At 42.6% G+C, this 15,759-nt stretch overlaps 1 protein-coding gene across 1 annotated transcript in view; it reads left to right on the top strand.

Moving 5' to 3' along the window:
* The window catches only part of fgl1 (fibrinogen-like 1), a 94,488-nt gene that overhangs the window by 13,221 nt on the left and 65,508 nt on the right, over window positions 1-15,759 (top strand). The window contains exon 3 of the mRNA XM_039750947.1: window positions 13,391-13,571. Coding sequence (XP_039606881.1) covers window positions 13,391-13,571 — 181 coding nt within the window. The remainder of the gene's footprint in view (window positions 1-13,390; window positions 13,572-15,759) is intronic.

Below are 15,759 nucleotides of genomic sequence, written 5' to 3'. Positions count from 1 at the left end.
CGTTGAGCTATGCATTGTCGACTGTTTCAAAACTTGAAGGACATGTACTAAACCTGTATCAGTACAACACTGGACGATAGACTTCTTACTGTATTTATGTTGATATTTTGGTAAGTACAACATGGTGTCTTTACAGTGGTCATCTCAGATAAAGTAAATATGTGCACCATATAAGCAAACTCTTCTGCTACACATTCTATTTGTCTACCATCTTTCCTTCAGTTTTTTAATTTACTGTTGTTTTTCCAATTTGTTATGATATTTGAGTCCCCAATCTAAAAAAAAAAAACCTTCAAAGTCAAAATTAGGCCTCAAAACTCCAGTGAAACAAAGTAGAAATAAAGTAGATCAGGCTATAAAACTTAGGAACAGGCTTTGCTGCCTGCACATCCAAAAACAGCCAAAATCCTACATTCCAGAAGAGGTATCTGGGAGCCTATGAAAACCCATGGACCAAAATAAAAACTACATATATAAGAATAAATATAAACAGATGGTAAACAAAGGAATGGGGAAATTTGCAAAAAATAGAAAACACAAAAATGGAGATGCAATTGTAACAGGTGGGATTTGCTCCTTAGCAAATCCTAGCCTTAGTAATAAGCTAGAATTAATAATAAAGATAATTTCAAAATCAAAAATAAGTAAAATGTTGGAGACATGATATTCAGGCTGTTAAGCCTTCATGCTACTTCTTTTCTGTAAACCTCCTTCTGAGATTCATCATAACTTCACCCAGTTTTTCTGTTTGATTAACTTGTTAATTAACAGCATTTTCCAAAAACATCATGGCAGTCTGTTATTACATTTGTTAACACTGAAGTTATACCATAGTTATCTATTATCCTATCATAGAATACAGCATTTCAGAGGCTGCATTTGTATGGAAATCGAAATGGGAGATCATCATGGACACAGATAAACACAGTTAGGGTTGCACATTTATTATAGTCTCAATCATCAGTAAAAGGCTTGGTCTTTCTATAAAATGCAGTACCTGGACAGGTTCAGGTCATGGTATGTTTAGGGTGTTCATACTGCCACAACAAAACACCAAGAATGCTGAAGTTCTGTGTTTGTCATTCTTGTGAACAATAAAGGTTTATTAGGGCCTGAAATATCTGTCATCACAAGGTTGAGTGGCCAATTTGAGGTGTCATGACACAATACTGCTCAGAGAATAAGTGAGTGCATGTTAGAGAAGCTAATAAGTAGAAGCAATTGCGGCATGACTAATGAGGGTTAAAAGTTCATATACATATAGAAAACCGCATGTTGGGTGATTTCCTATACTAACAATATGTCACTAAGTTTTAGGCTTTTGAAAAGATCAGGGACCTCATTTATAAATCTTTGCTTGGATTCCAGAGTGAATATATGTACATGCCAAAAATCCATGAAAATGTATACGCTGATAAAAGTCACATTTATAAAACCTGACACATTCACATTTTTACACAACTTACCCTTTAGAAATCACAGTCACAATGTAAATATGCTTAAGGGAATGCTCCTCAAATGCCACTCAGAAACATCCATACATGGAGCATGCTAATCACCTCATACATATGCAATCACAATGCTGCAGAACTTCATTGGCTGGTAGAACAGCCAGCCACCTGATGCATCAAAATTAAAAAATTTCTGGCTGTGCTCTGCAACTTAAAGCACAAGATCATACACAGTACTATAGCACCTCTTCTCTGCATTCTGCAGGTCAGGGAAATGCTTTAGCGGGTAGCCAGTATAACCTGGCTCATATAATGAGATGATCACTGTTAAAATTAATAGAACACGTGTGGAAGAATAATTTTAGGGTAACTTTGCATTCACTTTTAAGAAATAGCATAATGGGTTATTAATGTCAGAAACCAGATAAAGGTCAAGTGAACAACAAAATATACACTGAAATACAAGAATTGGTTTAGGAAAAATACTGAGATGGCGAAGTAAATAAAGAATGTACCAGAAATAAAATGTACTGACGAATGACTAAGAAATCAGCAGATATCCTATAAATGAGAATAGACAATTGTTATATGCAGAGAAATTTCAAGGGTGGTGGTGCAACTCAAATGTATAAGAAGAGCCAGAATATAATATAATAGACTTTCATTTTAAATAAATCATTTGGTTATAAACCAATGAACCAACCAGAGTAAAATGTGTACATTGATTGACATTGTATGTAAATTTAGCAGTTTATAAAATGAACCTCTATTCTTTGTTTCTCCGACCATTCTGACCATGCTGTAACAGACTGAATTTGAAGAATGCTCCCTCTTAAGACATTTTGCTGAGGAGTAAACAAAAGATACAATGAACAGCTTTTCTCCTGCCTGATTACTAATTTGTCCTGTTACAGGATATTTCTTTCTTTAATAAGATGTTAAATTTCTACCACACACCCCATAAGTAAGGGTTCAGTCAGTTACCTTTGCAACAAGCCAGCCACTGCTTACAATACCATCATGTCTATTAAAGCTACTGTCCCTCAAACTAAATGAATCATGGGCTGACCCAAGCCATAGTGCCACAATGATTGTTGGTCTCATCTTGGCATAATATATGACTTGTGCATTAATGGAATGTCACTGTTCACGGTTAGCAAAAGCAGCTTCATTCTCGATAGGTGCTCTTATTGCAATTTCTTCTTCTTCTTCTTTCGGCTGCTCCAGTTATGGGTTGCCACAGCAGATCATCTTTTTCCATATCTTCTGCATCTTGTTCTGTTACACCCATCACCTGCATGTCCTCTCTCACCCCATCTATAAACCTTGTCTTAGGCTTTCCTCTTTTTCTCTTTTCTATCGTTAACATCCTTCTCCCAATATACTCAGCACCTCTCCTCTGCACATGTCCAAACCAATGTAATCTCATCTCTCTGACTTTGTCTCCCAACCGTCCAACTTGAGCTGACCCTCTAATGTACTCATTTCTAATCCTATTCATCCTTGTCACACCCAGTGCAAATCTTAGCATCTTTAACTCTGCCACCTCCTGCTTTCTTGTCATTGCCACCGTCTCCAACCCGTATAACATTTGAGCACAGTAAATTCCTCCGATTACATTAGGAGAACTGGATACTGCTGCAAATTGCCTATTTTTGTTGGAAAAAACATGTTTGATCTTCATGCATCCACTTCGTACGAAAACTAGATGCAGTGCCTTGCTGTTTGGTTAATGACTTCCAGCACTTGCGAGTACTCCATTATTGTGAATTACAAGTTATCAAGTTGTATATATTTCTAGCCATCACAAAAAAAACATTATAACAGGAAACTGTGAAAATAAAGATGAAAACAAAGAATCATGTTTGCAGTTCCAGGGGACTCCCTGTTTAATTTCCAGGTTGTAAAAACTGAAAAGAAACAAAAACAGGTATTGTACTTTTGTGGAGAAATCTTCAGTAAAAAACCAAAGGCAGAAAGGCAGTCAGAATTTAGACTTTATTGCACAGCATAGGAAACAATTGCAGAGCACATAAAGCCTGTCTCAGTTCATGAAGTGAGACCTGAACATTCGGTGAGACCCAAATTTATTACAATTCTTATCACAAAATGCCCCCCTTTTCATGCCAGTTTCCCAACATCTACTGTATAGGTTTTCTCATGATGATGACCTCGCTCAGCACCTTTTCTCATAACAATCACCTGGTGGTGCAGACCTTCTAATAACAATACCCTTGCCTCTATGGATTTCTCCACAACAATCTTCTTCCCAGTAGACCTTCTCATAACAACTACATTGGCCCGAAGGACATATTTTTCGCCTGGAGGTGAGCATCACTTGCTTACCCCACCCTCCAGTGGAGTCAATCAGATCTTACAATCAAATTGGAATCAGAAGGACCCACATGAAAACCGAACTGCTCAAGTAATATTTCAATTAATGATTACTTGTTGCACTAGCATCCCTTATGGCTAGAACAATAGGCAGCTGTGCCAGTAAGTGGCAGGGCACTGCTTCACTGATAAGGGTCAAGCTGCGGAGACCCCTGACATGGTGCTTTCTGGCTACTTGAAAGAATCGAAAAAGACAAGCCTTTAACAATTGATTCTATTAGCTAACTAATGTGTTCTGCTGCAACGTTATTATTTTTAGAATATGCAAAGAAGCATTGACATATAAACTTAATGTAAAAACCTGCGAATGCAGACAGCAGTGCTGTTAAGTCGTGGTGTGCAGCTGTGCACTTGTCTGACAGAGGCTAAACTACTGCTTACTTCATGGCATCTATGCACAGGGAAAGGTCCCTAACCTTCAACAATCAACTCATTAGCCCCTCTATAGCTCAGACTAGATATCGTAATGCATGTTATTTTAACTTTATTGCTTTATTGCACAAAGTATTGATGAGCCCTAATAAATCTAAATGCCATTTAAGTGCTTATATGTTTTATGCACTAGCCTAAGAACATGCCTAGTACTCACACAGGCAAAGGCCCTGAATGCAGTTTGTTCAGTCTTCTGTCAGTGAGAAGCTCAGTACTTGCATTCTCAAAGCAAAATCTGCCTGCTTGCCTCTTCAGAGAACATAATGACCTTGAATCACAGAAATTCAAAACAAAGCAAGCAAAAAGACAGGCAAGCTAGGCTTTTCGGCTAAAATAAATGGTGTTGCTTTAAAGTGGCCTTAGGCCTAGACTTTTCATAGCTAATAGCACTAAAACTAATAATTAAGCATATTGACCCTGTGACAGTGAGGCTCTGATCCACCTCTTGAACCCTCAGGTATCACGCTGGACTCTAGGTGCAGATATTACTAGTTTTCTTTTACGTGCACCAAGCACCCTCCTCTGCACACTATTCATACCTCAAATAAACTATTAAACACAATTTCAGTTATCACTCCTCCTCAAACTGAAACTTCACCCCTCTACCTCCCAGCTCAGCTCAGCATCTGGATTTTCTCTGTGTCCTTTTATATCCCCTGACCCGGAGGTGTTCCTTCTCAACAGTCCACAAGTCCTTATTCCTTCTGGGTCAGGGTAAACAATCCATATCTTCACCCCGGAAGCACGCCGTCTCTTCCTGTCCTGGGATTGTGACACACTTCCGAGGTATAGGGCACATACAAGTCCACGGGCCCTCCTATAGCGACTCCCAGTGGCCTCCACGGTATCCAGCAGGGCTGTGCATAAAGACTACAAAGTCCATAAGGCCCTACTGGAATTTGGGGCCCTTCCACACTGTCGGGAGAGCTCCTCCTGGCGGCCTGGGGGTGAGGACCGGAACTTGAAGCCGGCCATCCACCACAGTTCTCCCCCCTAAGCGAAGCCCACTCGGGCGGAGCGTCCAGCCCTGTGAGGGCCATTCTCCTCCAGGAGAATGCGTTGGTTGGAGCTTGGCTCTTCTGTCTAGGTCCCCCAGAGAACCGTGGGGGAACGGTGCACCTTCTGTCCCCCCAAACTCCTATCCTCTGAGGACAGCATCGCCACACGTGTCCCATCTGACGACAATTGTAGCACCGACGCAGCCCTCCTGGTGGCCTTCCTCCACAAAGCTGAAAACACCGGGGAAACTCCGTCATCTCCACCCTTTCCTCCGCCAAGGGAGGTTTACTGGCCGTCTCTGCCCTTTTGTCCATCTTGTCAGAAGACCCTCGATGTCTTTTGGGGATCTCCTGCTTATTCTGGGGCCGGTGCACAGCTTCAGTCTCTTTATTGGGAAAAGAGAGCCCCTTTGCCGTTTGCACGCCCGTTGATTCACATTTATTAGGAGACGGTGTCATTAGCACCGCATCGCTCCAATGAACAGTACTGTTCAGCTGCACCGGTATGAACGGCGATTCCCCCGGCCCTCCTGTCACCAGAGACAATCCGCACCTAAGACCGGTCGGGGTCTTGAGGTCTGCACCGCTCCAGAAAGCCATGTCACACACATGCCCCGGGTCGATTGCTCCTTAAATAGGCGGCTGATTGTCGACAACACCCAGCCACCTGTGACAACCCTTAATCGAAATTCTCAACAGTACCAGGTTCAAGGTGTAGGTTACAGCTCCAGCAGATGTCAAAGTGCTATGATTTGATAAGAGTTGTGTCTTCCTGGAAAGCAAGGTCCAGAATAAACAAGGATTTCTATTTTCTGCGAGAGGTTTTATAGTTCAGGAAGCAGAGGGGGCGGAGCCAGTGATGTTGGGCGCAGACATTACATCATTAATCTTCTTGGGTGTTCTTTTTCATTCAAAACAAAACGGAAATTGTGTCAGTGGCAGTGTCCTGTATTTTTATACAAAGCAAAGCCTGTGAGGAACTCCCAACGCTCATGCGCATGGCAACATAAATGAAATGAATTCAGTTTTAGTAATGTTTATTCACTTTGCTGTGCCCAGTTTGATTTAGACAGATGGAGTTATCCGATTGGATGAATATCCTGTTTTTAGAGTGTGTGCGGTTAGTGAAAATTTAATTAAAGGAACTGGAAAAGGGAGGTTCAGGAAACAAACCAGGGTCTGTTACATGTAAAGTCCATACAGTTTTTCATTTATGCCAAGAAAGACCTAGAAGAAAGTCAGAAAGTCAAAAAATGATTAGAAGTCAGGTGTTCCCTAAAATATTTCTTTTTTGCCATTAGTTGAGACATTAATTTGCTAGTAATGTTCAGAGTGCAGTTAGGAGCAGTATCAAATGGAAAGTGCTCCTAGGGCCTTAAAAAAAGAGCAGAAGTATGTGAGATGAAAGCACAGTGTGGGATAAGGCAAATTCAGAGTTGAAGGTAAATTGAAAAGGGTTGATAAGGGAGAAAGGGAACTAGCAAAAAAATCAAAGGACAATAATTACCTCTTTAGTCTTGTTTTATTTTTTATTTATAATTTTCATGTTCCATTATTATAATTGTGTTCCTTTGCATTGTTTTCAGCACTTATTCAGCTTATCCAAACTGATATCTGTTGTTACCATGGCCTTGATGGAAATGCTTATCCATGCTTTAATCTCATCACATTTGGATGATCGCAATTCCCTTTTTACATGTCTGAATAAAGCTGGTTTGCCTTGTCTTCAGACTGTTCCAAAATTCAGCTAAAGGGCTTTTAACATGTTCATGCCAAATGGAACCACACCTCCCCAATTTTACACTCTCTACATTGGATACCGGTGGAATTTAGGATCCGGTTCCAAATTTTGCTACTCACTTTTTCTGCATGGTCAGGATCCTCAATATATCACCAACCTCTTTAAGCACTACACCTTAGGTCATGCTTTGGGATCTGCTCAATTAATTCTCCTTTCGGTTCCTTGTACCACACTAAAGACATGTGGGGGTCGGACTTTCCAGTCCATTGCTCCAAGGTTATGGAACAGTTTTCCACCGACAATCAGATCAGTAGAATGTATTGAATTGTTTAAGTGTCAACCTAAATGTCAATCTAAGATGCATCTCAAGAAAAATAATCTGGACTCCTCTGTTTTTGACAATTTTAGACCAATATCTAAACTACCTTTTTTAAGTACAATTCTAGAAAAGAAATAGAGACAGCAACAAATAGAATTCTGGAGCTGGAAGGTGGAAGTGGTGTGTTTTAGTTTTAGTCTTATAAATATACACTACAGGTATTATCAAAGCAAAACACAGTGGCTAGCTCAGCTATCTCACACCGCTCTAGATTTCTGGGTTTCAATCCTAGGCCAATCACTGTTTATGAAAAGTTCAGATGTTTTCTTCAGGCGTGCACCATATATACCTGCATATAAGTCGGGTCTTGAACAGAGGCGTAGCTAGGGTTTTCAGCGCCCGGGGACAACTGAAGATTTTGCGCCCCCTTCTGTTTGCCAAAATGCAATGGGGAAGGGAAAGAAAATTTTACAAAATGTATTTAAAATGATAGCATTTTAAGAAAAAAATTTCATATAAGTCTCCGAAAATGATAACGCTGCCTAATGTTCTTTAAAATCTAAATCTGTCAGTTTTTGTAAGAAAAAAATTGTTTTCCACATTTAAAAATGATTTTAAAGAAAGTATATAGCAAATTATAAAGCAAAATAATTATCTATACTAATAAAAGGCAGTTCAGTGTGAGTTGGGTGGTGGTCGAAGGCGGGGACCTTGGCGGTCTGATCCTCGGCTACAGAAACTGGCTCTTGGGACGTGGAATGTCACCTCTCTGAAGGGGAAGGAGCCTGAGCTAGTGCGTGAGGTCAAGAGGTTCTGGCTAGATATAGTCGGACTCACCTCGATGCACTCCAATGAGGAAGCAGAGCCTGGGGATTCTGAGGTGGGCTCTCCCATCTCTGGGACTGAAGTTACCGAGGTGGTCAAAAAACTCCTTGGTGGCAGGGCCCCGGGGGTGGATGAGATACGCCCGGAGTTCCTTAAGTCTCTGGATGTTGTAGGACTGTCTTGGTTGATACGTCTCTACAACATCGCATGGACATCGGGAACAGTGCCTCTGGATTGGCAGACCGGGGTGGTGGTCCCCATCTTTAAAAAGGGGGACCGGAGGGTGTGTTCCAACTATAGAGGGATCACACTCCTCAGCCTCCCTGGAAAAGTCTATTCGGGGGTTCTGGAGAGGAGGGTCCGTCGGATAGTCGAACCTCGGATTCAGGAGGAACAGTGTGGGTTTCGTCCTGGTAGCGGAACAGCGGACCAGCTCTTCACCATTAGCAGAGTCCTGGAAGGTGCATGGGAGTTTGCCCAACCAGTCTACATGTGTTTTGTGGACCTGGAAAAGGCGTTCGACCGTGTCCCTCGGGGAATCCTGTGGGTGGTGCTCCAGGAGTATGGGGTACCGGACCCCCTGATAAGGGCTGTTCGGTACCTGTACAACCGGTGTCAGAGCTTGGTCCGCATTGCCGGCAGTAAGTCGAGCCCGTTTCCAGTGAAAACTGGACTCCGCCAGGGCTGCCCTTTGTCACCGATTCTGTTCAGAACTTTTATGGACAGAATTTCTAGGCGCAGCCAGGGTGTTGAAGGGGTCCGGTTTGGTGGACTCAGGATTGGGTCACTGCTTTTTGCAGATGATGTTGTCCTGTTTGCTTCATCAGGCTGTGATCTTCAGCTCTCTCTGGATCGGTTTGCAGCTGAGTGTTGAAGCGGCTGGAATGAGAATCAGCACCTCCAAATCCGAGACCATGGTCCTCAGCCAGAAAAGGGTGGAGTGCCCTCTTAGGGTTGGGGGAGAAATCCTGCCCCAAGTGGAGGAGTTCAAGTATCTCGGGGTCTTGTTCACGAGTGAGGGAAGAATAGAGCGTGAGATCGACAGGCGGATCGGTGCGGCATCTGCAGTGATGCGGGCTCTGCATCGGTCTGTCGTGGTGAAAAAGGAACTGAGCCGTAAGGCAAAGCTCTCAATTTACCAGTCAATCTACGCTCCTACCCTCACCTATGGTCATGAGCTATGGGTAGTGAGATCGTGAATACAAGCGACTGAAATGAGTTTTCTCCGCAGGGTGTATGGGCTTTCCCTTAAAGATAGGGTGAGAAGCTCAGTCATCCGGGAGGGGCTCAGAGTAGAGCCGTTGCTCCTCCGCATCGAGAGGAGTCAGATGAGGTGGCTCGGGCAGCTGATCAGGATGCCTCCTGGGCACCTCCCTGGTGAGGTGTTCTGGGCATGTCCAACCGGGAGGAGGCTCCAGGGAAGACCCAGGACACACTGGAGGGACTATGTCTCCCAGCTGGCCTGGGAACACCTTGGGATTCTCCCGGAAGAGCTGGAAGAAGTGGCCGGGGAGAGGGAAGTCTGGGCCTCTCTGCTTAAGCTGCTGCCCCCGCGACCCGACCTCGGATAAGCGGAAGAGGATGGATGGATGGAATAAAAGGCAAAGCCCTCACTGACTGACTGACTCACTCACTGACTCATCACTAATTCTCTAACTTCCCATGTAGGTAGAAAGCTGAAATTTGGCAGGCTTATTTCTTACAGCTTACTTACAAAAGTTAAGCAGGTTTCATTTCGAAATTCTACATGTAACGGTCATAACGGTCAATAACGGTCGACAACGTCCGCCATGTTGAACTTTCTTATTTATGGCCCTATCTTCACGAAATTTGGTAGGCGGCTTCCCTGCGCTAACCGAAATCGATGTACTTATTTATTTCGATGGTATGACGCCACTGTCGGCTGCCATATTGAACTTTCCAACGTCACCAATTTTCCAACTTCCTGTGTAGGTAGAAGGCTGACCCCATCTTCACGAAATTTGGTAGGTGGCTTCCCTGCGCTAACCAAAACCGATGTACGTACTTATTTCGGGGGTATGACGCCACTGTCGGCCGCCATATTAAATTTTCCAAACATCACTAATTCTACAACTTCCCGTGTAGGTAGAAGGCTGAAATTTGACAGGCCCATTCCTTACAGCTTACTTAAAAAAGTTAAGCAGGTTTCATTTCGAAATTCTACGTGTAACGGTCATAACGGTCAACAATGTCCGCCATATTGAACTTTATTATTCATGGCCCCATCTTCACGAAATTTGGTAGGCGGCTTCCCTGCACTAACCGAAACCAATGTATATACTTATTTCGGTGATATGACGCCACTGTCAGCTGCCATATTGAACTTTCCAACAGTCATTAATTCTCCAACTTCCCGTGTAGGTAGAAGGCTGAAATTTGGTACTTATTTCGGTGGTATAATGCCACTGTCGGCCGCCATATTGAACTTTTAACGGAAAGCGATGTACGTACTTATTTCGTTGGTATGACACCACTGTCGGCCGCCATATTGAACTTTCCAACGTCACTAATTCTCCAACTGCCTGTGTAGGTAGAAGGCTGAAATTTGGCAGGCTCATCCCTTACAGCTTACTTACAAAAGTTAAGCAGGTTTCATTTTGAAATTCTACGCGTAATGGTCATAACGGTCAACAACATCCGCCATGTTGAACTTTCTTATTTATGGCCCGATCTTCTCGATATTTGGTAGGTGGCTTCCCTGCACTAACCGAAACCAATGTACGTACTTATTTCAGTGGTATGATGCCACTGTCGGCCGCCATATCAAACTTTTCAACAGTCTTTGTTACTTATGGGCCCATCTTCAAGAAATTTGGTACACAGGTTCCCAACGCTAACTGAATCCTACTTACGTACATATATACGTCCATAGCCTGCAGCTCGGTCACTGTGTGAGGTGGCGTTGGGTCACCCATCCCAACGCTTCCCACGTTGTTGGCTGCTTGCCTATATAAGACCGTCCTTCGCTCCGGTCTCTACATTCCCTTCCTTGCTTCGCCACGGGATTCACGTCTCCCTACTGATAACTATAGCCTTTTTTATTAATCCACGGCTTCTCCGCTGTTTTATTGTTTGTTTATTACAATTATAGTTATTGTGTAGGTATTTTAGACTTACTTTACATTGTTCAGGTACCCATTTCCTTTATCGTTCCAACCGTACCCCCATTAACATGTCTATCAAGGTGATCACAATCGATCAAAGAACTGTCACTTACTGAGTGGTTTCCATGCCCGGAGATGGCACCTACCTTTTCCATTCTCTTTGTTACATATTGCACGGCCATATCAGGCTCACTTTTGATATCCGGAGGAACATTGTGTCTTATGTATTGAATGACTGGGACAGGTTCAAGGTGTGGACTGATGACGGTACAGGAGATAATTATACTACACAGGAACACTATGAAATGTTTAAGTTCTTCACCTATGGTTCTGCATGTGAGTTGACGGCTGAATTGTTCGGTTGTCGCTTTCAAGTGTACCGAAATGGCCAAATATTTTACACCTTTCGACAACCGCCAATGCCTCTTAAACATCTTAGATTCACAGGTGACGATTTCAGTAGTGGACACTTTGATGTTTATGAATGTTTAAACTCTTAAAAGCTGGATGTGATTTTATCGATGAAACCGGTTGTGTGTTTACAGCGCTTGACAGATGCCGAATGTCACTTCAACACAACAAATCCTGCAAATACTGTCGTAATTGAAACAAACCATGAAACTCAAACCGATTATGACAGCAGCAATCCAAGCTGTGAGATTACTGTTCACATGGCCAACTGTACATTGCATGCTCAAGAGTAAGCTCAGCGCACAGCTTGGTCATGTTACAATCAGAGGGCCGAACTGACAACATGGTATACAAAGAGATCCTTAACAAATAATTATTGGCATATTTCCCCTCAGTTTAAAAAGATTTAATTTTCTTCTTAATAAAAATTTTAATGCAGTACTTCGCCGATGCGAAGCGCGGGTATTTTGCTAGTATATTTATAAAAACTGGATTACTTACAATTTATTCATACAAAAATATGATGTGGAAACGTCTAGACTTTTGCAGCCATCTACTAGAATACTTCACCACAGCCCAATCAATTTTCTATCAAACACATAAACATAAATCACTTGGCACACAGAAATGGCGTTTGCAACAACTTAGACAATGATACATTAATGCCTTATGTCAGTCGCACAACCTGTTTAATAACGTCAAAAATCTTTTTGGGTGGGAGTCAAGCATGTTAGAGTAGTGGAGGGGATAAATTATTGTCTGTTGAGTATATAGAACTAATACGTGCTTCGAAATCAGAAAGAGACAAAAAACATAGGAAAAAGATATCCTTATACTGATGGAGTGATGGACTGAGTATGCAAATGTTTTTTATTTACTTTTTAGTGCATTTAAGAATGGAAAACATTTAATTCTAAAATATCATATCATCAATTTGGCGCCCCCTGGATGCTGCGCCCGGGGACAGATGTCCCCCCTTGCTCCCCCCTAGCTATGCCACTGGTCTTGATACCCGAAATATCAACTTATATGCCTGTTCAAAAATACACTTTTTTTTCTTCTTGCTTCCTCCAATCTCACTCCAGTTTCTCAGACACATCGAATTTTGTTACAGCAGGGCAGTTACGAATTTCTTTCGCCACTTCAACGACTTCAAAACCAGCTTCATATTTTCTTCTGATCGAATGCTCCATCGTAGATAAAGGATGCTCTTACGATAAAGGTGTATGAGGGTGTGAGATACAAAAAACACAAAACAGTGCAAACATCGCTTTGGAATAGTTTGGGTATTACCGTGTGGTCACGTAGGCTCAATACATAGAAAAAAGGCAGTGTGCTCTGTGGTTACTCTCTCAGCATATCATAATCTCTTGGACTAAATAGAGTGAGTCTTCCGCATTCGACTTATACGACCAACATTATAAAATGCTGGAAATTATACAGTAAAATCAAGCCATGACTTATCCGCGGGAGAACTTAAATGTGAGTATATATGGTTTGTGTTTTTCTCAAGGATTTCCAAAACACATGCATGGTGGACCAACAACTGCAAACTGACTTTATGTGGTTGAATCATTTGGTGCCACGTCAAAGACTGTTTGATACTGCCTGAATAGAAAAATCTTGAATTACGTAGATCTGGACTTGAGCAGTCAAACAGGTCAGTGAATGTTGTATTTTCTTGTACTTTATAGGTTCCAGATGATTGTCAGGCAGAGAAAGAAAGGCTGCAATCTCAGGTGAGAACTCTAGAAGACAAAATTCTAAAGCAACAAGCTGAAATTGACCAGATCCGAAGCGATAAGACAAATCAGATACCTGGAGCAGAAACCACCGACAGCTTCATTGATCTTGGAGGCAGAGCACAGTTTACAGGTTGGAATGTCAACTTGCAAGCAGAAAAAATGTACTTTGACAAAGTGGTGAAAAATTAAAGAAAGGATATGAAAAATATCTGTACACATTCTGTTTGGGAGAATGAGTAGAATTTGTGTCCTCTTAGTTAAAGCCTGAATTATACTGTATAAGCCGCTAAAGGATTTAACGTACAAGTTTAGTTTGAACAGTCCAATTTTTTACAATTTGGTTATGACTAAAAATAGTTCAACAACAGTTAATCTGACAAAAAACATAAACATTTACAAAAAACATTCCAACTCATATTTACTGGTCTAGATATTAATATTTAGATTAGAATGAGAAAAACAAATAAAAAAGAAGTCCCAAATGGGCCTACAATATACCCCACTCCTAACTAGTGAACTGATGTGAAAGATAGCTACTAGCACATTTTAAGATAGGTCTGAATTTATCAACATCATTGCTTCCCCTGAGAAAGGAAAATTCCCAGGAATTTCTGTTTTGGCTTCTAAGGAGAGCTCAGTTTGAAATGTCAGCAGGAATCAAAATACATTCCAGACTATAGATGTGAAAAACAGAATGGTTCCAATTAAAAACAGCAGTTTAGTATTATTAGTTTTCTTTACTAAATTGTGAATTTTCGTGGTCATTTCTGATTATAGAAGTAAAGACATGAGCACATGTGCATTTCCCAGTATTATCGTTCAGTGTATTTAACCATTACAGGGGCAATGAAAAAGATGTGGGTGGCACGGTGGTGCAGTGGGTAGCGCTGCTGCCTCGCAGTTAGGAGCCCCCAGGTCCTCCCTGTGTAGAGTTTGCATGTTCTCCCCGTGTCTGCGTGGGTTTCCTCCGGGTACTCCGGTTTCCTCCCACAGTCCAAAGACATTCAGGTTAGGTGCATTGGCAATCCTAAATTGTCCCTAGTTTGTGCTTGGTGTGTGTGCCCTGTGGTAGGCTGGCGCCCTGCCCGGGTTTTGTTTCCTGCCTTGTGTCCTGTGTTGGCTGGGATTGGATTCAACAGACCCCCGTGACCCTGTAGTTAGGATATAGCGGGTTGGATAATGGATGGATGGATGGATGGATAAAAAAGATGTTAAATCTCTATAAATACTAAACAACGTTCAGCTATTTGTTTTTAAATGTGAGAGGCAGAGGTGAACATTCAATGTCATACCTTAATGCACAGACACTGAATTTCTAGCCTAGTGGTCTTGTAAGATCCCCTGCACCCAACATCTTGTTCTTTTTGAACCAATGTTGAGTTTCCACTACTTGTCTGTTTTTGGGGGCAGGCACTGTTAACATTGGCTTTAATAGATGGCTTTTTGAGGTTATTTTCTGGAACACATTCAATGTTTTCTGGGCTGCTTTTCTGGCAAAAAGTTTTAATTGTGTGATGGGCGGCCATGGCCCATGCCCAGGCGGGACGCCCCTGCTGCATATGTTCCAGGGGAGCAACCATGGGCAGCTCAATATCTCCCCGGGACGCTTGGTGGCAGCCTCCCAGGCCGATGGTGATTCCCCAACCTCCCGCAGGGCTCCATGGGAGATGGTGTCCTCCACAGCCTGGTTGGGAGCTGGGGTGGCTGCTAGGAGGTTCTGCCTGGAATCAACAGCCCGGCTGGCTGAACAAGTCTTCAGCCCCACCTGGAAGGGCATTTGGGACCAGGTGGTCAAGCACCTGGAACACTTCTATAAAAGGGGCCAGCCACCACCACTCGGTAGCCAGAGTCGGGAGGAGGAGGACTAAGCTAGAGGAGGAGTGGTGGCAAGAAGAGAGAACTGTTGTGGGTCTTGTGTGCTTTGGGACTGTGTATTGCCTGTGGGGTTCACGGGGAAGACGTGCCCCACAGGTGAAGAAAATAAAAGTTGGTTTATTTTTATACGTGCCTCTGTGTCCATCTGTGTCAGGTCAGGCTCCTATATAGCGCCTTTGTTACAATTGAAAAATATCTAATTTGCATAAAAACATGTTGCAAAGGACCCCCGTTATTCCTTTGCTTTATCATATATACTAGTTACCCATTTCATTTAGCTTTAATAAGATGGTACTCGCTGTCCCTTGTTTTTGGAGCGTACATTAATTTTTTTTGGGTGTAGCTGGTTTTATGTCCTGTGGTGGGCTGGCACCCTGCCCGGGGTTTGTTTCCTGCCTTGCACCCTGTGTTGGCTGGGATTGGCTCCAGCAGACCCCCGTGAC

The sequence above is a fragment of the Polypterus senegalus genome, chromosome 4 (assembly GCF_016835505.1).
Source record: "Polypterus senegalus isolate Bchr_013 chromosome 4, ASM1683550v1, whole genome shotgun sequence".
Lineage (NCBI taxonomy): Eukaryota > Metazoa > Chordata > Cladistia > Polypteriformes > Polypteridae > Polypterus > Polypterus senegalus.
The sequence above is the reverse complement of the archived record's forward strand: the minus strand, read 5'-3'. Positions and strand labels throughout refer to the sequence as shown.